This window comes from Artemia franciscana, chromosome 5, assembly GCF_032884065.1.
Source record: "Artemia franciscana chromosome 5, ASM3288406v1, whole genome shotgun sequence".
Lineage (NCBI taxonomy): Eukaryota > Metazoa > Arthropoda > Branchiopoda > Anostraca > Artemiidae > Artemia > Artemia franciscana.
In genome coordinates this window covers 33805939-33831129 of record NC_088867.1, presented here as the reverse complement: position 1 = coordinate 33831129, position 25191 = coordinate 33805939, and the positions used below count along the sequence as shown (strand labels likewise).

At 34.1% G+C, this 25191-nt stretch overlaps 2 protein-coding genes across 8 annotated transcripts in view; both read right to left on the bottom strand.

Moving 5' to 3' along the window:
• Nucleotides 1–1699: 1699 nt before the first annotated feature.
• LOC136027306 (probable E3 ubiquitin-protein ligase HERC4) lies at nucleotides 1700–15465 on the bottom strand. Of its 7 annotated transcripts, none has more exons than XM_065704417.1 (4): nucleotides 15211–15238; nucleotides 10848–10970; nucleotides 4924–5075; nucleotides 1700–2161 (listed from the first exon to the last, which is right to left on the bottom strand). In XM_065704417.1, the coding sequence occupies exons 1-4, from the start codon at nucleotides 15221–15223 to the stop codon at nucleotides 2156–2158; spliced, it is 294 nt and encodes a 97-aa protein (XP_065560489.1). In that variant the 5' UTR covers nucleotides 15224–15238; the 3' UTR covers nucleotides 1700–2155. The 7 variants fall into 7 exon arrangements, 2 of the variants coding, with proteins under 2 accessions (XP_065560489.1, XP_065560488.1); XR_010617567.1 differs by lacking the exons at nucleotides 1700–2161; nucleotides 15211–15238 and adding exons at nucleotides 2538–2721; nucleotides 15389–15465; XR_010617571.1 differs by lacking the exons at nucleotides 1700–2161; nucleotides 15211–15238 and adding exons at nucleotides 2538–2721; nucleotides 15425–15443.
• A 1783-nt stretch (nucleotides 15466–17248) lies between these two features.
• LOC136027305 (histone-binding protein RBBP4) overlaps nucleotides 17249–25191 on the bottom strand; it is a 40482-nt gene continuing 32539 nt past the window's right edge. The window contains exons 7-8 of the mRNA XM_065704415.1: nucleotides 24376–24510; nucleotides 17249–17483 (exon numbers count right to left, since the gene is read on the bottom strand). Of these exons, the coding sequence (XP_065560487.1) occupies nucleotides 17304–17483; nucleotides 24376–24510 (315 nt within the window). The 3' untranslated portion in view covers nucleotides 17249–17303. The remainder of the gene's footprint in view (nucleotides 17484–24375; nucleotides 24511–25191) is intronic.

Genomic DNA, 25191 nt, shown 5'->3' with positions numbered 1-25191 from the left:
AGGGGAAACCTTTAGGTTCATCTTAAGCAATATTAAAGCCTAGGCCTGGATTAGTGTGGAAAAATCTTGGCAGGTCTAAGTAGGCTATTCAACTTTGAACAAGCAATTTCATTCCTGACATTATTCCGCTTCCTTTACTCTCTCTAACATTTAATGTATCCAAGATAAGACAAGCGGTCAATCACCAAAGTTTATATGGAATTGGTGATTTTCAGTTTTCCAAGGGAAAGAAAGGGTTTCCCCCTTGTGAAAAAAAAATCTTTTGTGAACTACGAGTAAAGTGCACAGAGACCCCTTCCACCTTGGATACGGCTTTGTCTGACAATTTTATAATCGTTAATTGTCACCTTTGGGGATCAATAAATTTGTAATGTTTGAGTTTTTTTTCAGACGAAAAGCTTTACAAAATTTAACTAAATAGCTTCACTTATTCATTTATTTGGCTCAATGTGGGTACATAGACAAAAATTTATTGTCCTAAAAACTTCATAGCCTGACTCGACCAAAAGAAAATACAAGAAAATCCTTGTTCTCAGCCAGCTAAGATGGGTTAAACGGACAAAAAAGTATTTCTGTTTTGATGACCTTTCTAATTTAAAGTGTATCTAATCTTTTAATTTACTCTATGTGGTGTAATCGATTGTCTCAAGGCGATGAGTTTTAAATCAGGAATGTATGCATGCAGGGGGAGAGGTTCTTTGGGACCATGTAACGTCGAAGTACCAAGATGTTAAAAATTCTTATTTGTTACCAATAACAAATAAAAATATACATATAACAATACATAATACATGTGAAAATATACCCCTCCCAAGGACACTCTTATACTTATTACTCCAAAACACTTATACATAATTTATTGGGTCATCTTCTGTATTACTGTCGCCCATTCCGAAACTAATTTTTACAAATGTTACTAAAAAAAAAAAGGCTTAAAGAAATTAATAAAAAAATTCATATACATTACAAAGAAAAATTTTACAGCCATTGATAATGCTAAAATTAGTACTGTAATAATTACACCCCTCTCCCCTCTCTCACAGTCCAAGTTTTCAGCTTCGTCAGTCAACATTGAACATGGGTCATTGTTGGCTGATGGCTTACAAGCAAGTTATCGATTTACTTCATATTCCCAAAAATGATATTTCACATCTTTGTTATTATTTGGTAAAGCTAACTAATGTTACAATACATGTTTGTTTGACCCTATTTTTAGTCATTAAATTGTCTTACTCTTTTGATGCCAAACTTTTAACAACACCCTGTTTTAATGGTCTTTTTTTTAGCAATATCCAAGAGTAAGTTTTAGAATATTCTTAGATTTTCACAAATATTCCAATTAGAAGTGACCGGTTTTCCAGCTTTGAACTCACTTCCGGAGCATAAATCTACTCCTCTAAGTTATCAAACTTAAAACTGAAAGAATCACTTCACCAATTGATTGCCTCAAGAATTATATTTGAAGTATTGGTCAATTTTACCATTTTGTAATTATCATTCTATTAATTTAGCACAAAGGTGCGATACTTCTTTTTGTAATAATAAAAAAAAAAATTCCAGGAGCATGATTTTGAGCAAGGTCACCTTTCCAATTCACTCAATCATTTTTATCAGGGTTAATTAAATAATTCCTTTCTTTAGGATCGGCAAGTTGCAAGTACATGATAATCTAGTAGTATAAAACATAAGAAAGTTTCACTTAAAAAAGCTAATTTTTTTATTAAGATGAAGAAAATAAAATATACGATTCTTTTTTTTTTTGATGGTTTCTTGACTCAGGATGCGGCTCCTTGGCTGAGGAGGAGAGGCCACACAAGGAGTAGAAGAGCTTAGATGAGCAGTAAATTCGTTTAGCAAGGGATGAGCAAAAAATATAATAGATTTGAAAATATTAAGGGTTCCATTTCTTTTAAAACATGAAAAGGGGAGATAAAAAAGAATAAACAACAGTTTTAGTGAAAATAAACTTTACTTAAGGTTGAGAACCCTTGGTTTTTATTTAAACTTTAAAATTATAAGGGGCCACATCTGCTGCAACGCCTTTTTCTGTGAAAATAAATGCTATCACACAAAAAGACGGCAACAGATATACAGACCTTACAGATTTAATTTCGAAATTTACTGCTCAGCTTACTGCTCAGCTTACAGCTCAGCTCTAAACCTAGAAAAGAGCAAGGACGTTAATCGATTGGAAACAGAAGATAGAAATGGAGATAAAATCAGCTTTTTGAATCCAAATGTATTTGGAAAACTTCCCTGAATATAATGATAAAGGTAAAATAGATGGATATTTTCTTGTATGTATTTGTATATGGGTCACAAACACAAGCATGGTCACAAACGGGTCAAAAACAAAAGTAACGACTAATTATTCAAATTTCTTTTTTTCTGTTTAAATGATGGTAATTTTTACTGAAATTACATGAAATGTTTTTTACTCTTACATTCAAAAGGTTCTTGGACTATTTTTGACATAACACTTTAAATTAGGTATTCTTGTCTAACACCACACAGCCGTTCTATGAAGAACAAACAAATTTTCAAGAGGGATAAATCCATTTATTTAGACAGTGAAAAAAAATAAAGAATATCGACTTTCCTCGTGAGTTCAGGGACGTAGAAATTTTCAAATCCTATTGTCTTCAAGCGCTTTTGACTGATGGCATGGAATTTTTTAAGAACTTCAAGCGATAGACATAAATTCTCATTATGACATGGTGCCTATAACAAAGAAGAAGAAGTATCCTTAATTTTACGATACAGAAAAATGACAAAAGTGACACAAAACTGCAAAGTTCGGTAGTTTTTCAGGTCCCGAGTTTGAGACGAATGATGCGCCAAAACAAAGGGTTAAATCAATGATACAGATTAACAACTTCATTAGAAGCTCAGAATGGTTTATATTATGTTTTATAGACTACATCGTACTTTTTACTGTTTTCCAGTCATGCCAGTCTACCCGATAAGTATCTATTTCCAAAAGAAAAAGAAAAAACAAATACCACGAAACAAATAACCATCTTTAAACATAGATTGGCAAAAAAATGGTTTTGGGGATGGAAGAGGACTCAAAGTCAATTCAAATGCATAGTGCTACATGTCTTGTACTTGTACCATCTAAATTAGACCAAAAGTCACTAGTAATAGGTCAAGTGTCGACTAGTTATCCTAAGGGCATAGAACAGCCTAATGAGAGACTTATTTCGGCTAAAAAACAGAAAACAAACCATAATAGAACCACTACAATAAAAGGTAAAGGTAAATAATACGGCATTGGACTTTACAGTCCCTACCGGCGGTGCTGATCTCCGTTTCTTGGCACTTCAGCCAGAAAGTGTAATGGGAGGTTAGGGGCCAACCATCCTGTGCTTTAGCACACCCTTCCTGTTTACCTTCCCCAGATTTCTCCAGGTACCCATTTATCGAGTATAGCACAGTATTTAGGGCTATTCTCATTAAGATATGCACCATTTTCCTCGGCAAGAGGAGATGAAATCAAAACCAGTTATGGTACCGTTTGAAAAGAGCAATAGACTATAAAAGAACAAGCACAAAATATCAACGTATTTTATAAAAGCCTGACAAAATTCTTTTTGTACGGTGCCATTGTTTTCCTTTGCATGTGAAGAAAGTTCAGTCAGACGTAGAGCATTTTCACAAAATCCTATACGGATTGTAGAAAAATTTTGAAGGAACTGTTTTTTTAAGCTACAAAAAAAGCCGTCAACATCCTTTGCCTTTGAATGTACCATAAACAGAAAACAAAAATTCATGAAGGACTTCATGCCCCCCTTTATAACAAATAGTTTTATGAGATAGCACCCTAGCTGCAAATTTGATACGGTTCTTTTCGTTATAAATAAACAAAGCATATATAAAAAAAATGAATTAAGCCTTACAATATATATTTTAAATTTATCTAAGAAAACAACAAATAAATAAATAAAAACAAAATCTTAGTTAAATGTAAGACAATATTGTAATTTACCACAAAGAGCATGTGGCTGTTTATATCGTAGATAAACGCATCACTTCATTTAACAAGGTGAAACACGGCAAATTACTGCATTACTGCAAATTTATGTGGCTTTTTATATTGTATTGGTAAATAAACACAGTAAGTTTATTCAAAAAGTAATAAGAAATCTAAATATTAACCAATGGTTTGATGATGACACAAGCATATAAAAGGAGGAAGGACATATCTCAAACAGAAGTTCAAGTTTCCTTTAGTTTAATTTGCATAGACTTTCTTAGTGTTCATTAAACATATTATTTGGAACAAATCATTTAGCTTTCATCCATGTGATAGGCTCGTAAAACACGATCTCTTGAAGTCAAATTAGGCTCACATGATAGTTTCTAGAGAAATCAAATAACAGAAATTTGGTATCTCGCAGGAAATTAATTTCTGTAAGAAAATGAAAGTATTAAGCTTGAAATACTATCTTCGTTTTTATACCTCTATGTTTTCCTTTTCTTTATTTTATTTTACACTTCGTTTTTCTACATCAAGTTTGTTATAACATTAATCTAACAATTACATTTTTACAATCTAGACTACCTCAACCTCGTTATTATATAAAATATCAGCTCTATGGCTGGCGGGATAATGCAAGAGAAAAAATGGGTGTTCTCCGTCGAGTGACGATATATGACCATTGATTAAGTTTTTTAAAAGATGCAAAACAATAATATCAAGTTAAAATCTTATTATCACAACTTACCTAGACTTCACCCAGGTATTGAATATAGAGGAAGGGTAAGACTATAGAGAAGGATTTTTTTTTTACCTTTACACCACTTAATCTTGACCATTTTAACAGAACAGTGCATTGTTTTTGTTATCTTAAGTGCCACAGAAGTGGGGGGGGGGATAAACTTGAAACTAAATACAAGTATTTAAAAAAGAAAATTAGAAACCTTATTAAGAGCGACACTTTGATCTCTTCCGCAGCACATATAGACGATTTTTTTATCTTCTAAGGAACTCAACAAATAAGGTGTTGCACGATAATAGCGATCCCCGAGCCCTAATTGTCCATTATCGTTTCTCCCCCATCCAAAAACAGCTCCTATAATGAGAAAAAGAAAGATTGTAATAAGACAATTAATGGGGATTTTAAATGCAGAAAAGGAACTTCAAGTTAAAATTTAATTTACAAGGTAGTGAAAGTTGCTCAGATAAATCTGATTCTTTAAGGTGCCTCGGCTCCCATAAACCATATCCTTCCCTTATTCTTCAAGGTACACCAGTTTCCCCGAAACCCAAGAATATTTGACATAAGCTCAATTCCAGTTGAAGAAAAAATCAATAGCCTATACAAGGTTATTGAACAAATCAGAAATATTAAAATAAGCCCAAGAGAAATCAATGAACCAGAATTAGACAGAACATTCAAAGTTACAAATGAAAGTACACTCTGGTAGTTGTCTCATGGAACTCACAATCACTGACAAGCACAAAAACAGATATGTTAAAAAAATTTGCAGTCGATTACAAAGTAGACATAATATGCCTACAAGAAACATGGCTAGTCCTATATGAAAAATTTAAACTCACTGGATTTAATATCAGAAGACAAAATATAATAGAAGGCAGTGGAGGAGGCACTCTAATAGCCATAAGTAAAAAGTACCATTTCAAGCTTTTAAATACAGAAATCTCACAAGATAAAAATTACCAAATGATAGAGGCAGTAGGATGCACAGTATATCTTTAAAATAGTCAAAAACTCAACATGATCAATATTTACAACCCAAAGGGGGAAAATAAGAAAATTGACAAGTTTATTGAGGAAATAGTGAAAACTATCCCGTCCTGTGAAAAATACATAATCCTTGGAGACCTAAATGCACACAATAATATTTGGCGTGATTGTGGTATCTCGAATAGTGCTGGAATTTCAGTGGAAGTATTTCTACAAGACAACTTAGATGCATGTCTAATCACGCCAAAAAATCTGAAAACACGTCACTGCAAAATAACAAACACATACACTACAATAGATCTATCAATTACATCAGCTAATATAGCTTCTAAATGGACGATTTGGTCAGCAAGTGAAATCTATTTGTTGAGTGATCACCTACCAGTAATGCATGAAATAAGAGATCAACCCACAAAGTATGAAAAAGAGAGCTGCAGAAAACAAATAAACATCAAACAAGTGAAGTGGGACAAATACCAAGAAATCTTAGAAGTGCAAGATCTAGAAAATACTTTTGCAAGCTCAAACAATACTTAAGAAACAATTGAAACATTCCAAAACAATACCAAGACCAAAAACAATACCAAGACAAGACATTCCAAGACAATATGAAGTAATGTTCACCCTTAAAAATTATCTACACTTACAGAAAACTAAAGCCATATTAAAAAAAAAAAACAGTAAAGGAAGAAAAATGTAAAAGCTGGAAGCAATACCTGGAAAAACTTGATTTTAGACATCCCTCAACAAAGATCTAAGTTTATAAAGAAAATGAATGGCTTTTATAATGAACAACCCCAGGTAAACATGCAAATTCAATCAGATGGAAAAGAAATTATAGATAATCAGGAAACAGCCAATGAAGGTGCAAAATATCTCAAATCAGTTATAGACAAAGAAGAAATAAATCAGCAGTAAGAAAAAACCTCTGGAAAATAAAAGGAGCTAGAGACACATCTATTGACGCACCCTACAATCAACCTTTTACTATAAATGAGTTAGAAATTAGAATTAAAAACCTACCGGTGACAGCACCAGACAATGACCAAATATATCCATATTAGTTAAAAAAGACTTCCTTCAAAATGGATAAAAATGCTTGTTCAAATAATTAACAATTGCTGGGAATCAGGGAAATTCCCTAAAATATGGAAAAAGGGAGAAGCAATCATGTTACCCAAGTTCCATAAAGATCCAACGAAACTAGAAAATCATAGATTTATAGCCCTATTACCTATAATGGGGAAGCTTTATGAACGATTAATAAAGAATAGAATAAACTTGATTGTGGAAACCAACCATTTTCTACCTGCATTTCAATGTGGATTTCGTAAAAGTTTAAGTACCACTGACAATCTTGCATTGCTCTAACGAGATGCCCTATATTCCCTGAAGAACCAAAAGATCATGATAACCGTCTTCATGGACATTAAGTCAGTATTTGATGTTGTATCCCACAGACAGATTTTGGATGGACCGATTAGCTTGGGAATAAGGGGTCCCCTAATATCAGTCTGCCATGAATATCAAAAAGAAAGAACTGTCCAAGTTAAATCAGGAAATTGCCTTTCCCATATTCATGTAACATCAAAAAGAGGAGTCCCACAGGGCTCAGCACTGGGTCCAGATTTCTACAATATAAGTCAATACAACAGCCCACTGAATGATGATGAAATAAAGTCCTCAGTATTTGCTGACGATATTTGCTTCTGACTAACAGGGCACAAAGAGACAGAAATAATAACAAAACTACAACAAATGATCAATCAGCTGACATTTTGGGTTGAGGATCTAGACACAGAATTTTCAACCACAAAGACGAAAATGATGGTCTTCACAAATAGACATATAACTAATATCCCAGATATGATGTTGAAAAATCGAACAATAGAAAGAGTCTCTAGGCAGTCTTATCTTGGATGTTTGATAGATCAAAAGATGACCCTCCAACCAATGGTGGAACATATAAAACAGTCATGCATAAGACGACTGAACATCATGAAAATACTATCCGAGAAAACTTGGGGAGCAAATACAGTATTTATGCTTGAGTTCTACTGTAAATACATTAGAGCAAAGATTGATTGTACCTCACTTTTTTACAATATTGCATCAGAAATCACACTAAACAAAGTGGAAGTCATCCAAAATGGCGCATTAGGAATAGCCTTTTGGGCAAGAAGTACAACGCCCATCTCCTTCTTATTAATTGAAAGTGGAAATGCAGACCTGCAAACCAGAAGAGAACAACAGATGCTGAAGTACCTGAAAAAGATATGGCTACCCCCATCATCCCACCCATGCAAAGCTCTAATTATTAAAAGAGGACTTACCCGTACATTTAACAAAAAACGAAAGCGGAATAAAGAATGGATGATAGAAAAAGTAGAGTTTATTGAAGACAAAGGATATAATATTCAATTTTAGTGAAATGTAACACCTGCAAGACTTACCACTAATACCCCCATGGACAAGTAGTAGCATCAAATATTTAACAAACAAATTTGAAAAAGAAGATCCATTTAACTATATCAAACTCAACCATTTAATGGTGACAGACTATATATAACATAAAGGTATATACGGAATATGGACGGATCCAAAAATAATGATGTAGGAGCTGCTTTTGACATACCAATATTGAATAAGACAGAAATATTCAAGCTGGATCCCTCACACTCCATATTTGAACCTGAACTTGTTACTATTGGGAAAGCAGACAATTACTTAATGTCAATTTCTTCAGAAGATAGTAATTTGTTCTGACTCAAAAAGTACAATTAAAGCATTGCAATCACCAAAACAAACCTCAAGAGAGATAGCGACTACTCAGTTAGTAATGGATGAACTGGCAACATCCACAAACACATCAGTAACCATTATGTGGGTACCTGGACACAAAAACATAAGAGAATGAAGAAGCTGATATTGCTGCTAAAAAAAAAGCAATAGTGGCAGGGCTACCAATAATAGGAACAACACCAAAAAAAATTGGCACAATCGAAAATATAATCAGAAAAATTAAAATAGAAAGGCTATATGAATGGAGAGACAAAAATGGAACATGGTGGGCAAACAACAAAACAAATATTCAGTTTGAAAGAGGTCTATATGAAAAAAAAAAACATTTACCTCCTTATGGCCGTGATTAAGTGAACTGATGGAACTCGAAAATCCCATGTTAAATTGAAAATTTATATTTAAAAAGTACTAAAGTATTTGTTGGCAGAAGATACTGCTTTTAATATCAGGCCATAGCTTCTTGAAGATGGTATAAAATGTTTGCAAGGATTTTGCTCTATTTCCTCTAATTGCTTAGAAATCTTAGAAAATGTCTAGGTCTTTTTCACAAGTGTACTCTATGAAGGATATTGCTTTCAGAACAAAATCGGTACTATCATGAGCAGAAGACAATAACCTGTAAGATGATTGGAACCATTTTTCGATGTATTTTCCTGTTTTTTAACAGTCACAGAGAATATTTTCAGCTACCTAAAATTTTTAGAAGTCGGTTGCCAGAGAGAATCATTTCAGATTGCCAATAATACCCCCTAGAGACCAGAATGACAAGCTGGTATAGTCAGCTGCTTGTTAATAGAGTGTAAAATTTTCATAAATTATTTCAATGCAATGCAGAAACCTAGAAATGAGAAGTAGTCAGGAGCCTTCAGTAAATTTGAGCACACAAAGCCGAAATCATGGGGAAAATTGAATCAAAGCAAGGTTTACATCTTAAAAGTGTTACCACACATAGACAGCGCCTTTGTAAAAAGTATTTGGAGCTTGGTCAATGCAAATATCCAAAATACCTAATAATGCAGTACACCAAAGAACTAGACAAGTCAATAGATTTAGGTCAAGCAACAAACCTTGAGGCAGAGCAGAACCCTGTAGCTTCTTCCCCGTTGCCCTACCAGATCGTGAGTGGTAGTAAAAACTTGGATTGCAACAAATTGAAGGATTGCCGACGGAATTTTGATCTTGCATTTTTCATGCGCGATCTGGAGACTAAAGTTTGGAAGCACAGGTGAGCTTTACTTTATACTCTATTTATTAAGCCGAATTCTTATGCTTTTCATTTAAAATGTTTTTAAAAATCCAAGAAAGATTTTTCTTCTGGGTCTTGATAAACATTTCAAAGATTCAAAATTTTTCAAACAAAGAAAAAATCGACAATTTATGGGCTTTGATGTGACCCCAGCATAGAAGCCAATCTGGAAAGTACGGTGGCAAAAAGAAAAGTATAAGGCTGCACACAAAAATAAGTGAAATCCATATCAAGAGTACAACAACAAATGGAGAAATAAATTGCAACTCCTTACTTGAATTTTGACTTGGTGATGACAGAATAGTTTGGCATTTCCCCTTATCAGTATTAATATAATAATTTATATGTAACTGGAGACAACATTTAAGTAAATGCACAGAACCCATATCTAGCAATTGCTGAAAAAGATTATTAGATACATTTAAAAAAATAAAAATAGTGATTTGTCAGTTCTTCTAGGTTATATTTTTTCTTTTTGACGAAGTGGCATGCTCGTCATTCCAACTTTGCATTGCTGCAATTCACATTGCTGATACCTTTGTAAAAATTTGTCCATCCAGTAAATTTCTTAAAAATTGTGCTTTAAAAATAACAATATTTCAATTAACAATTGAAAACTTGTCATTCCCTTTTATTTTTCTTCTCTTGTATGCGTCTTTTCCCCCTGGAGGAATGATTTATGGATTCAGTTAAAAATATTCTAAAATTATTCTCAAATTGGACCCCAGAGCCTGAAAGGGAGAGAGAGAGAGAGAGAGAGAGAGAGAGAGAGAGAGAGAGAGAGAGAGAGAGAGAGAGAGAGAGAGAGAGAGAGAGGGAGAGAGAGAGAGAGAGAGAAAGAGAGATTCTTCTTGGGACAAACTACTTTAAAGTTTTGAAGGGTGAAAAACTAAAGTGTTTAATCAATGGTGGAGAGACAAAACTACACCCAGTTTTCTGCCACACACTGCAGTATCCAGGTGTAAATGCAACTTAATTTACTTTACAGCTCAATTAAGTTCCTCAACAGAACATAATTATAAGGGTTGAAATCCAAGCGAGTGAGCTGAAATACAAATTATAACACCAAAAACGTGCTTGCAACTTACCTAATTGTCCAGAGGAATCCAATCCCCAGCTGAAAATTTGTCCCTGCTGATCAAGAGCCAAAGAATGGGCAAAACCAGCAGCAGCTTTGAGAATCTTTTGATACTCCAAGTTGTCAACAGGCCCTGGAATAAATGCTGAATTCTTATGAAACAGAAATATGAAAGAAAAACAAAAAATGTAGAAAGTTTCAATATTTCTAATACCAAAATTAATTAGGGGAAGGTCTTATTTCAAGAATATGTCAATTACAAAAAAAATCAAATGTTACCTAGTAATTGTCACAAAAACACGCTGTTACTAGTTTATAAACATTGCTTCCTAATTTTTGGGTCAATCGTTGCCTTATATAAGATACTTGAGTCTAATTTGGATGAAAAAGTTTCTTTTTGTAAAAAGAATGAAGAAATTAACTGCTTATGAACCTAATTTGATTGGGTAGTAATACAACTTTTTGTTTTAACAGATTTAAAATAAAACATTACAAAGCAAACAAAATTAAAAATAAATAAATTATGAAACAGAAAGCAAGCAGGAGATGCAAATTTGATATTCTTCCTGTAAAATTAGAATACCTCAAACTACAAAACTGTGTTTTGGAATAGTTCAACGTAAAAAACTGCAGCTTGCATTTTACATTTTATATCCTGATACAAAATGGGGCCTCAGGACATAAGTGATGTTAAATGATTCAGGTAAAACAGGTGATTTTGCAACAAGCCTACAGCTGTAAATCCAACCGACAAGATGATATACTTATATCATTAGAATAATTTATTACAGATCTATCCTTTCACCAAGCCACAACAGTGATATTCCATGGCATTTATCTTAGAGAACATTCTGAACTTGCATAAAAATGGTCTTGATGTCTCATGTTTTCAGCAAATATTGAAAAAAAAATGCAGAGCAAATTTTATGAATAATTTTCTACATCAGTAAACCTTATAAAAATATGTGTTGTAAAAGTGAATTTCATGCAAAATAGATCTTCTGCTTGAATGAAGTACAACACAATTGTTTTCAGCTTCACAACTTTCTCAATCCCAATTTATAAGGTTTTAAAGATATGCAAATACATTTTTTAAATTGTAAAAAAAAAAACATCATTGATATGGCTCAGACAAAGCTTGTTCCACAATTCATTTGCAAATCATCACTTTTTATGCATATACAGGACAATTGAGTACAAAAAAACACTTCATCAGCAAGGAATGTTTGAGGGTTAAGTAAGGTTAAGGGCTCAGACAATGTAAGCTATGCAGATCATCCCACTTGATAAATATCATATGTCTAAAGGATGGCCATTATCAAATGGATTTAAACTGTAGAGCTTAAGTATCCTGGAGACCAAGATATATTTCTTTAATAAGCCCAATAATAGATGCCATAGAACCATAGTCAATGCCTAGGCCTCAGGCCTCATGAAAAACTCTGTTTTAGATACAATTAAAGCAAGGCCAACAAACATATAAAACTCAAAAATCTTAGCAAGGTTATCCAATAAACTGGAAATAGATACTTAAGTCATCAGCATACAACAAGTAAATAAAAAAGAATCAATAAAGAATATGGCATTAGACTTTACAGTCCCTACCAGCAGTGCTGATCTCCATTTCTTGGCCCTTCATCCAGGGAAATGGGGTTGGGGGCCAACCACACACCCTTCTTGTTTACCTTCCTTAGATTTTTCTAGGTACCCATCTAGAGTTGGGTAGACTCCAGCTGAGCTATAGAGTCTTGCCACAACCCCTATCCCAAACTAAATAAATGGATACACTCAGATTTAAACCCTTGCCCTCTCAGGTAAAAGATCCTGAGTCCAGCACACCAATCCACTTCGCAAGGACAGCTATCCATATGACAAATACCTGATATTAAACACATAGAGTTTGACAGTTTGCTTTAGCTTTCTAGTTCCAGTTCCAAAAATTGTAGGGAGGTATATGGACTAACAACAAGTCCTTTCACCTCTTTGACTTCTTCTTTAGAAAAACTGGCCACTGGAAGCACTATTCTCCTCCAGTCAGCAAACAATGAATATATGCAATTATGAACAATAATACACTGTTATTGATTGTGGGAAGTGTGAGTACCTGAGCTACCTGTCCCCAGCAGTTTAAGGTCACTAGGCTGGCCAATACCAACACAGCTCTTCCTACTCATTCCTGCTATCTTCAGCACAATCAAAAACTATAGATAAATCACATCCTTTTAAAAATTGACTTCTTCAAGCTTTAATCATTATTAAACAATATTCCTCTTCTTTAAGATATCAATTGCTGCTTTAAATATATTACAATCAATTTCCCATAGCAGGTTAGAATCCAGGATAGCTGTATAAGTATTTGGAATCTTAGCCAAGGAGCAGAAACGCTTATGAGCACTAGTCTCCTCACTCTGAGCCTGGCAATCAAATAAAATATGCTGGATTGGTTCATCTGCTGAAAAGCAGACTTGGCATAAAGGGGAATGATGTAGCTTCCAATCAAATAACAAGCTATTTAGAAGTAGGGCACCTGATTTCAGCTGGTAATATAGCACCATATTTAATCTTGTATGAAATGGAGATAAAGTGAATTTACTGTGATTAATATTGGATCTTCGCCTGATAATATCTTGTGAATTGAGGTTAGAGGAAGGACTAGGAATTAACATGCAAGCCTTTGCTACTAGAGTAATCTATTGCTACTAGATACTAGATATTTGCTACTAGATAATCTATATTTGAACAAATACATAATTTGTAAAAATCCAAAATAATTTTTGGGCGACATCCCCATTTACTTCCAGCAAGCCTCTGTAGAATACAAAGTCTCCAAATAATCAGAGATTTCAAAGAATTAATATGTTCATGCCACTGCATTTTAGAATTCATTAATAAACCAAGTAACTTCACTGAATTGCAATATGGGATCTCCCTTGAGAAAATTGTTAGTGGATTAGGAGGATCTGTAGTACCTTTAGTAAATATAATGGCTTTAGTTTTACTGACTGAGATTGGGAAGCCAAATGCTAAAGAGAAAATCTGGACTAAACTTATATCCTATTGAACAAGACTTTGAAGAAGGCCAATATCCCTTCCCAACTTCCAAATAATCAAATCATCTGCATAGAGGCCAAATTATGGATGAAATACTTGAAATTCAGAAACATACAAGTTGAATAGAAGAGGGCTCAATATTACATCTTGAGGAAGACCTCTTGTAATGGTACATTACTCCAGTAAATCTAGACTGATTTACTTGAATGTAAAAACATCTATCAGTTAGAAAGGACTTCATAAAACTTATAAAAGAATAAAGGAAGTCAATAGGCATCCAACCAGTCAAACAGAACAGCCATTGTGGCATGTCTTATTTTAAGAGAATTACAAACATTAATTTCTAGCTGGGTAATGTTGTCTAAAAAGCTATGTCCTTTTCTGAAACCTGTTTGTTCACTAGGAAAGAGATTGTTGACTTCAGCAAACCACTCAACTCTTGATAAGACAAGCCTTTAAAGAACTTTACTAAACACAGGTAATACCAATATAAGATGGTAAGACTTAAGATCAGTAGATGAGTAAGAAGGTTTTAAAGCTGCAAACACCTGAGCAATCTTCCAGGCATAAGGCAACTTATGACTTTTGATTTGGTAAAATTCTAGTTAATTGACTTCTTGCTATCTTAGAAACAGTTTAGGTTAGGAAAATGAAACTTTCATGGATAAATCTACACACTAAAGTATGTCCTGGGTAGGCATTTTAAAGTACTCACCTTTATTCCTTTCCCTCTAGAGGGCCCTGAAATTTGTGTACATGACAGGTCTATATTTATTGAAATTTTGACAAAACAACATTTTACCTTAATTTTCAGTTACTAGTTGCTTTTTCTCTGCCTCTAGTTCTGAAAATGCAATTCCTGTTATTTGAGTAGAATTTTGAGCCATATTAATGTTTTTTTTTCCAAAATTTAGGCCATGTATTTGCATATCCTTAAAACCATATAAAATCGAATTGAGCCAAGTTATGAAGCTGAAAACAATTTTGTTGTACTTCAATAAGCAGAAGATCCATTTTGCAAGGTTTCATTTTTATAACACAAACATTTTTAAAGGTCATCAAAGGTTGGAGCCCTCTAATGGGAGAAGGAGTGGAAGTAGGCCTAGTTGCTTACCTTCCAGGGACATACTTTAGTCTGTAGATTCATCCCCGAAAGTTTCATTTTTCTAACCTAAACCCTTTCTGAGATACCAAGAAGTCAATTAACTAGAATTTTGTCTAACTTAGGATTGAGTAAAGTTGTGAAGCTGAAAACAATTTTGTTGTATTTTATTCAAGCAGAAGATCCATTTTGCAAGGTTTCGCTTTTATAACAAACATACTTTTAATGGTCATCAAAGGTCAGGACCCTCTAGGGGGAGGAGTGGAGGTGGGTACTTGAAAATACCTTTCTGGGACACAGGTATGTCCCAATTATACTACTTTAGCCTGTAGACTCATTTGTGAAAGTATCATTTTCCTAACCTAACCCCTTTCTGAGATGACAAGAATTCACTAAACTTATTATTTCATTCTTTAATATCCCGTGTTCTTTACTTGTCCGGTTACTTATCCGACTAATCCAAACGTTTTATGAGATGCGTATGACGTAAACGATTAAACCCCCTCGAATGCTACTTGTCCGTGGGCTTGCGTTTGCTAATTCCGAAAAAAAAAGATTACTGAGGATAATGAAATGGATAATGAGGATTACGAATCTAATGAAATCAAATACCTAAGGATATAATTGACAGTATTTACCTTATAGAAAAAGTATTTGGAAACAGCTTAGCAAATAGAAATAGCAATTGAATAAAGAAGCGGGTTATTTTAGCGCTGCTCAGCAAAAAAGTAAGTGAAATTAATGCCGAGACTGGCGATCACCTTCCAGGGGACTACAAATCCTATAATTATTATAACTCTGTCAAGGATAAATAGGAAGGAGGACTTCAACTGGCGCCAGAACTTATTAATTCAATAAAAATTGCTGATTTCAGACCCTATGACCCAAAACTCAAGAATAAAATGACAATTATCCTAGTGTGTTAATTAGACATTTAAGAAGGTAACTAATACAGCAAGTTTTTAATGGTGTTGAGACTCCGCCAGTAAACATTTATTAAATTTGAAACAATGATTTTTAAGGAAATCTATCATAAAAAAATAACTTGGCAAAGCAAATTTACCGGATATCGGCAAAAGAGATTTGCTGGAATTTAGCAGAGGGACTATATCGAAATTCAGAACCAGCAAGGAAATCATGATGAAAAAATTCAACAAATTTCGCTCAAAGACTTAGATATAAAACGAACCAAGGCTTAGAAAACGGATATATCAGAATTAGCACAAACACCAATACGCTTTATATAAATGCTCAAAAGCCAGGAAGTTGGAGCTAGTCACTATTAAATATCAAGATTTGTTTCAATGTAAAAGCAAATTTACCTTCAAGTTCATATGCACAAATTACTTATTGTTTGAATGATTGTTTGCAATAGCGATAATAAGGGCATTTTCCAGTTTGAGAGCATAAAATAATTGCATATCCTATGACGATGGTATGACCAGGCATATCCTGGAACAATAGGACAAAATATTCTAAGGTGAATCTCAACTTTAAAATTGACAGTTACACAGTAATTGCAGGGTAGACGTCGGTAATACCTATTACTAGTGGCATTGATATCCGTCAGCAGCTAAATCCTTGGAGAAACTTTAGTTTTAAAGATTTTTTTACAGCAAAAAAAATACACTTAGTTTTTTTGAAATCAGTAAGCGAGCAACCTTCGATCAAATACTTAGTGCCACCATATTCTATCAGTTAGACCATATTTTACTGCTCGCAGATCAGCTAAACGCCACATGGTCACGCAATAGTTCCCATTAAGGATTATGAATTCTGTTGACTACAGCCTTCCTTCATTTTGAAAGATAAAAGAACAACCAAGGATAAAAAGGATGCAACCCACATACCTACCCTTATGTTAACTGGATAAATTCATACTCTAGACGTTGCAATAAAAAAAAATAATAGCAAGAAAATGTCAGCTCTAAGAGGGGGGGGGGAATGCCACACGTCATTTTACTCTATAGCCATTCCTCCTCCCCTCAGACGAAGAGATTTTTCTATAGCGTATTTGCAATTTGTCTTTTCATATATTTCCCATATTACAAAACTGCTTTCTTCCACATGTTTTTCGAACTGCCTTCTTATTCAAAATAGAATCCTATGGAACTGCCCAGTCAAACATGTTAGCAGCCTTGATACAGTATACAAATCCACAATTTAAATTCTTCGTGAATCTTCTAAACAGCCTATTTTGTGGAGATAGCCACTTTTACTGGATACCTCTTATTTCACAAAAAAAAAGATACAGCAAAAAATCGAAAAAGTTTTTTTTAATAGCAAAAAATAGTATAAAATATTTTCCGTCCCCTACTGATTAGAAGCTTCCAATTCCGAAGCGACAGTTTCTGGCTCTTCATCATTATAGATATTTTCTGCCATTTGCCAAACTTGCATAATGTTATCTTCAGAGACGGAGCATATCACCCAAGGCTCGGTGGGATTCCATGAAAAATCAGATATCTTCGCAGTATGACCGCCGTGAATGAACTGAAAATCAAGAAACACTTTTTAACATTGTAATATCAATTGCTGACAAATTTCAAATGGTAATTTTGATGAAAACATGGTGCCGAATGCCTCTCTTAAGCAGTCTGGGAGTGATAAGAATTAAGTGCAGCACAGACAGACCGTTTTGCATCCAAGTTAAGATCTAGCTAATTAGCGCTCTCCACATGTGATATCTTATTTTTCCTTTTTGGTCTAATCTGCAGGAGGAAATTACATTTAGAGCAACCAGTATCTGGGTTGGATTCGTGGTTTGTGTCACAGGTTGGTTTTCCCTGTGTGGGGTCAGTTAATCCATCAGTATCCCCCCCCATTCCCATCTTTAATCAGTTTACTTTATCGCCCGCTATGACCCTTGTAATTTTGCTTTTCATAGATTTATATCACTCGTCAGAGAATTGTTCGTGGGTCCGCATCGAAACGAAAAAAAAAAAAATGCAAAGAAGAGAAAAACGAGGGTAAACAGCCAGTAGAATATAGGAGAAAGCTATGCAAATACTTCGATCAAAACCTCCACTCGACCGTTCTCAGTGTAAAATAAAAGTCCTAAGGACAATATAAAAACCAAACCTTAAAACAAACACTAGAACTAAAAGATGATCCTTTCTAGGTAACGCTGAAAGGGTAACTGAACAAAAATACGATACTGAATACGATACGATACTGGCATCTCGAACTTTCATTTTGTACAAAGCTTTTTAGAAGTCTAATCGCTTACCAGGCATGGTGTTAACAGAGATAGTTTGCGAAATATGAATTGATAGACAGATATAGAAACGATCGGAACTAATAAGTTCATTAAAAAATGGGGCCTAGATAGGTTTCACCAGTATCTCAGTTAAGGGTAACGTTTTGGTGGATGTAGCGTTAATTAAGTGTGGATAGTCTGGTTATTTCAGAGGTTGCTGGACTATTGTGCTGCATATCGCCGATAATTCGTAATAGTATTTATACATCGTGATTTTTGCTGTGTGGCAATTATTGAATTTGTCACTATCCATTGCTTAATTAAGCGATATTACCGACAAATATCGTACTGATTTTCGCATTCGGGGATAATGGCAATTGAGCATCAAAATGCACAACTTTCCACCCAAGACGTGATAAACTTAAATTTACCTTCGAATGGTTTATGCAGGAAATGGAAAAGAGAAAGGAGGCAGACGAAAGAAGAGAGGCCCACAGAGAAGCAGACAGGAAAGAAAGGGAAGAAAGAGAGGCAGGTGAAAACAAAAGTGGCCAAGAGTTTATAAAACCATGGAAGACCGCTGGGGAATTCCGGGTGATCTTGTATCACAAGCAATATATAGGCCATCGGATACTCAGAATAATTTTTCTACTGATTGATTCCAAGGAAAAGCGACGCACTGAATCTTGAATTCTAAGGCGGAAAAACATGTGACTTTGTTGACTAGGGGGGTAGGTAGAACGACAAATAAGCCAAAATGGAAGACAAAGCAGCCTTGTCTAAAAAACAAATTCTTGATTTCCAGTTCGAAATAATAATAAGCGGATAAAATATATTCGTTAGTGTATTTTACTACAAAATTTCCCCAATAGAGATGAGAAAGTAACTTACAAAATAAAAACTTGGGCTATGACCAATAGTAAAGAAAAAAAATGATGAGTTTGCAGAATCGAGCAATATACACGGAAAATTGAACAGAAATTATAAATAATTCTTGCAGTGACCAAACTTATATGCGAACCGATCTAATCAATTGAGCTGAGATAAACTATAGGCACAACATTATATTATTATGGAAGCTTAGGTTAGAGCAGAAAGTACAAAAAAGACGGTACGGTCCAGAGAAAATCAATAAAGATAGACTTAGTACCAACTCTTGCACTCAACGTTGTCATAAGAAAGGATTTGGAGATATCAAGAATCTCCTATCCCTAGAAACGACTTCTATGACGGAGGGGGACGAAAGGGGCTAGGCCAACTTATATAGAAAATGAAACGCATAAAATTGATTTTTCGGGAAACATTTTAGAAAACAGCAATCTTCAAAACAAATATACAATGTGCCAAATATCAATGTGCCAGAGAAAAACGAAAACCAATTTATTGCGCGCATCTCCGCGGAAAGTTCGAGAAATTCTGGTCCAATATGAAAAACCAAATATGGCAATTCAATTCTTTTTTTGAAAGAGAGAGAAAAGATGAAAAGCGAAACTACAGTTTAAGACTTCAATTACCATTTACGGACAATTTATTCAATACAAAAAAGAAAACAAAACTAAGAGAGATAAAAAAATATATTATGGGACTACAATAAAGAAATGTAGTCGAAGATGGCGGACACTGGATTTCAATTAACATTTAATGATGATTTATTTTGCTTGAGAGAAAAATTAGAAAAAAAGTAGAAAAGAAAATAGAAATGCATAAAAGAGAAAAATTTTCAGATTCAGTCTGTGATGGCGGAAAGTAAAATTTTGGGAGAAATACGCCTTGTATTTATCTTTTAGCTCAGCAATTAATCTCAAAAAGTAATTCGGCACCAGAAATTCAAGGCAGGTCGCTGTCGCCGACCATATTGGTGGCGTGCCGAAGCGTTCGCAATGATGGGTCACTGGAATATTTTCGGCTGTGTACCCCTGGTTTTTGGTGCAGCTTCGAGGACTAGTTTCGGGGCGCCTTAGACACCACAAAAATGATTCGTTGACATCCTTCTCGAAAAACACCCCCTCGTTTTTCGAGAAGCCTCCCTTCCCAAAAAACAACTCTAAAATTTAATTTTTATTTTAAAGCTATGACGACGTTCATTATCCAGTATCTGAAAATACAGTTATTAGGAGTCATGGGTTATTATATTTCTTAGTATTGGACGTGATCGAATCTTACGAGGTTGCTAACCACCGCTGCAACCCCGATGTGAATGCTGCACTGAGCTCCGTGTTTATTTATAAATCATCAACAAATAATGACATGAATGATGCAGTGGTTACTAATCTTTTTGATACATCCTCAGCAGATCCTCAGATCATGATCAGCAGATCCCGAGTGCTGTCTTGCCAGTTTACGCCCCAAAACATTAATTTTTGCCCAGAGAGGTCAAAACACGCGAAAATACGAATTCTGAGCCAAAATACCCAATTTTCCTCAAAGCGGTTCAAGATACAAGAGAAATATAAAATCAAGTAAAGCCAACTGATTTTCTATAATCTAAAACCACAACCAGGACGTTTTGAGCCTCAAACTTGAAAAAAGGCAGTACTTTTAAAGTATGAATTTGTCTTCATAACTCCTCCGTCAAGTGACATACTGCCGTTTGAAACTTTTTGGTGTCATTTCTTGAGTTGAAAGACTGAGAACCATAACGAGGGTACTATTGTAATCTCCATAGTTGAATATTCTTATCTTAAGTTTCACTATCCCTCCCACTTGCGTCCTACCCCCTACCCCCACCCCCTCTACTAAGTGACAACTAAAAAACATGTGGTGAAAAAAAATTCATAATGGATAAGATGGTGTTTATTTATTTTCTTCTTAATGGAAACTAATTAAAATTTGTAGATGAAAATTCTTAAAGATAGTAATGATGGCGGGGTCCTACCTCAGTTTTGCATATTGGAGGAATTTTTCCAGGAAAAAGCACCTAATAACAATAATGGCATAACCCTAAGACAACGTGAAAAGTCGGAAATATTTTTTGCAATGTTTTAAGAGTTATTAGACCCAAAACCTATATTTAATGCTTTTAAAAGCATCATCTTGACTTTTCAAAAATTACAATTGTGTGTTAAAAATTTTCGATACTGAGACACTACTGAAAAAAAATTTGTGCTGCTTATTTGAGTTACACTAGTAGATATATCTTACGGTTCGTTTTCGATACTGGGACACTACTGAAAAAAAATTTGTGCTGCTTATTTGAGTTACACTAGTAGATATATCTTACGGTTCGTTTTCGATACTGGGACACTACTGAAAAAAAATTTGTGCTGCTTATTTGAGTTACACTAGTAGATATATCTTACGGTTCGTTTTCGATAATGGGACACTACTGAAAAAAAATTTGTGCTGCTTATTTGATTTACACTAGTAGATATATCTTACGGTTCGTTTTCGATAATGGGACACTACTGAAAAAAAATTTGTGCTGCTTATTTGAGTTACACTAGTAGATATATCTTACGGTTCGTTTTCGATACTGGGATACTACTGAAAAAAAATTTGTGCTGCTTATTTGAGTTACACTAGTAGATATATCTTACGGTTCGTTTTCGATACTGGGACACTACTGAAAAAACATTTGTGCTGCTTATTTGAGTTACTCTAGTAGATATATCTTACGGTTCGTTTTCGATACTGGGACACTACTGAAAAAAAATTTGTGCTGCTTATTTGAGTTACACTAGTAGATATATCTTACGGTTCGTTTTCGATACTGGCACACTACTGAAAAAAAATTTGTGCTGCTTATTTGAGTTACTCTAGTAGATATATCTTACGGTTCGTTTTCGATACTGGGACACTACTGAAAAAAAAATTGTGCTGCTTATTTGAGTTACACTAGTAGATATATCTTACGGTTCGTTTTCGATACTGGGACACTACTGAAAAAAAATTTGTGCTGCTTATTTGAGTTACACTAGTAGATATATCTTACGGTTCGTTTTCGATACTGGGATACTACTGAAAAAAAAATTTGTGCTGCTTATTTGAGTTACACTAGTAGATATATCTTACGGTTCGTTTTCGATACTGGGACACTACTGAAAAAAAATTTGTGCTGCTTATTTGAGTTACACTAGTAGATATATCTTACGGTTCGTTTTCGATACTGGGACACTACTGAAAAAAAATTTGTGCTGCTTATTTGAGTTACTCTAGTAGATATATCTTACGTAATCAGTACAACAATAGTTTATGTTCGTTTTCACTCTTCCAGTTTCATCTCTGCTCCTTCCTTGCGAAAAAAAATTCTATAAAATTATTCTTCATCTCAGCCCACGCAAAGAAATCAAAAGATCCTACCCTGATTGATGCAATGAATCTAACCAATCTAACAACTGTATTCAGAAAAGATATTTGACTCGGCTGCCTTGCATTACAGCTTTTGGCAGGAAAGCTCTTTCCTTGTCAACAATAACTATTGCACCAGAAAGAATTTTCAATGGCGAAGGTTCCTGCTAAGCGTTTAATGTTGATTCCAAAACGAGTAAAAACGTTTATTTTTATGTATGACAACTGCAAGCTTGTGTAAGCTTTTATTTATAGGAAGTGTTTGAATTCATATTTCTAGGTAAGTTTCTGGAATTTTTAATTCTGGTTCAATAAAAAAAGCAGGAAACTAAAAAGAGCTACTCAAAAGTTAAAAGAGAGGTTATAGGTCATATTTTAATGTTTGCTAAACTAAAGTTTTCGCGATACCTTTGAATGAAAAACAATGATAAAGCAGACAAAACATGGTTTATCAGAGTTTTGGAATGAGAGGAAGAAACCTCGAGGAATTACCACATAGGTACAGGATAGTCAAAGTGGAATTCAGGCCATAAAACCAGAAAATTAATAATCAGACCAAGATACAGTCATTGAATTTCCTTGAGGTTTTATAAAGCAGGCGTGGAGACATGGTACAAGGAAATGTATTTTTATTCTTTTTAGAAGAATTCAAATATCAGGCACTTTAAGGCCTGAATTTCGATCATTCAGATTAAGCGAATGTTTGAGAGAAATTAAGCTTGATGACTTGTCCTTACTCTGTCCGAGGTTTGGTCAAGCTAATGAAGTTGAGAAGGCATTTCGCATCCCAAAGTCTAGTCTACAAGGAAGGGGGAATTCTAAAAAGCATTGGTCCACATTCTGGCTTAAAAATTCTTTAAAGGTAACTAAAAAAAAATGCAAAAAATAGAACTAACACCGATCGACTGGCGGCACCTTCTCATCGTGCATAATTGCGCCTACACCATTGGATTAACATTCGACTTGGCTTTGGGACTACTTAAAACCCCATTTTAACGCCCCAATATTTCAAGTGGTTTCTCTTCGAAGTTGCATGGTCAAAAGAGCTTTGTTCTCATAAATGAAAGAACTTTCAGCGTTTTGCCGAAGTTTTTATATGGAAATAGCAGGGTCCTGAATAGCAAGCATGTGCATTTCTACGCTCGAATTTCTTTTTTTTTGTCAAATGCAGCGATTATCTCTTCTAGTTTCCTTGGAGGATAGACATTCGGACTTTGCTTAGCCCTCACAACTGCTGCAACGCAAAACACTGACGCCATCATTATCTGGCTCCTCTTTTATTGCTACAATAGGCAGTGAATATTCTCCATCAAATACCAATCTACGTTAGGACTCCTTCGGTCTGTGTGGATCCCCTTTAAAAATTTGAAATCTTGAAAAATTGGATAGCCAATCAGATTTGGAAAAACCAATCTATTATTACAATTACCCATATATATAATTTATGATGTTACAATTACCCATAATTATCCTTCTTTACAAACACAAAAAGCAAACATTTGGATGAATTTTTACAACCTCACAAAATTAATGTTCATTTTCAAATTAGTCTTACTGGACTTAAAAAATTTGAACCCATTTTTTTTTTTTTTTTTTTTTTTTTTTTTTTTTTTTTTTTTTTTATGATTTATCTTAATTGTTACCGTTGGTTTCCCTGTATCCTATTATGCAAAATTCACTTAGAAAAAATAATAATAATAAAAATAGAAAAAATAATAATAATAAAAATAGAAAAAATAATAATAATAAAAATTGAGTTCTGAAAACAAAGAGGTTTGACAAAGTTTCATTAAGATTCATAACAACTGTTAAAATATGAAAACATAAATAGTTTAACAAACTTAAAACAAATAAACTTAAAATAAAATAACTCAGACAAAAGTGAGAAGATGAACTTACGAGAAGCTCCGGAGGTCCATCCTCTGAGTCTTCAGCGCTCTGTTCCTCCCCAATCTTAGACAAGTCCCACACATGTAGGCGACGATCAGTTCCTGATGAAGCCAAAATAGTTTCATTGTGAGGAGACCACTGGACCTAGAAGGACCACTGCACATTAAGATACTTTGAAAATTGAATAATATTTCACAGGTAAATAAATAAACTTAGCTCTCAAAATAAACTTTGACTTAAAAACAAATTTCTTTAATGCATATTTCAATTGCAGCTTCATTACGACTACATTACTTGAATCAGACTTTAAATTGATATCGTCCTCCCCCCCCCCCATTAGGAATAGTAAAACAATAACTACTTTAGGTTTTGTGCGATTAGTGATTATTATATGCAAGAATCTAATTTATCAGATAAGATAAGATGGCACACGTTTGATGATGCTTCCATTCTGCACCTCTTAGTTAAATTAATTGTAAGCTTTCATGATCATTAATCACAATTCATTATCGTTTTTACTCCAAGACGACGGATAACACAAACTTATAATGAATTTGTGTGATAACAAATGCAGAATAGAGAACAATGTTATCCCTGTTTACATGCTATGAGCTTTTAAAGGGCTAAGTATGTAGCCATTTTAGGCTGAACAAAATAACAAATAACTAATGATAATTGGCTTTTAGACCATGGACAGAACTTATTACTCTTAAAAAATTTCACATAACTATTCATCTCAAATATGAAAAAGAGAACATTCTACAAAATCACGAAAACTATTTATATAATATATTTTATTTTTAGATGTCATGACCAAGCTACAAA

Excerpts from the sequence above, each read along its gene's own strand:
- LOC136027306 (XM_065704416.1), bottom strand. Across the intron at positions 5,076-10,847 it reads GGATTCCTCTGGACAATTAG|GAGCTGTTTTTGGATGGGGG; the intron begins GTAAGTTGCAAG and ends TTCTCATTATAG. Across the intron at positions 2,722-4,923 it reads AAAGTGTCGCTCTTAATAAG|GCACCATGTCATAATGAGAA; the intron begins GTTTCTAATTTT and ends TCTTTGTTATAG.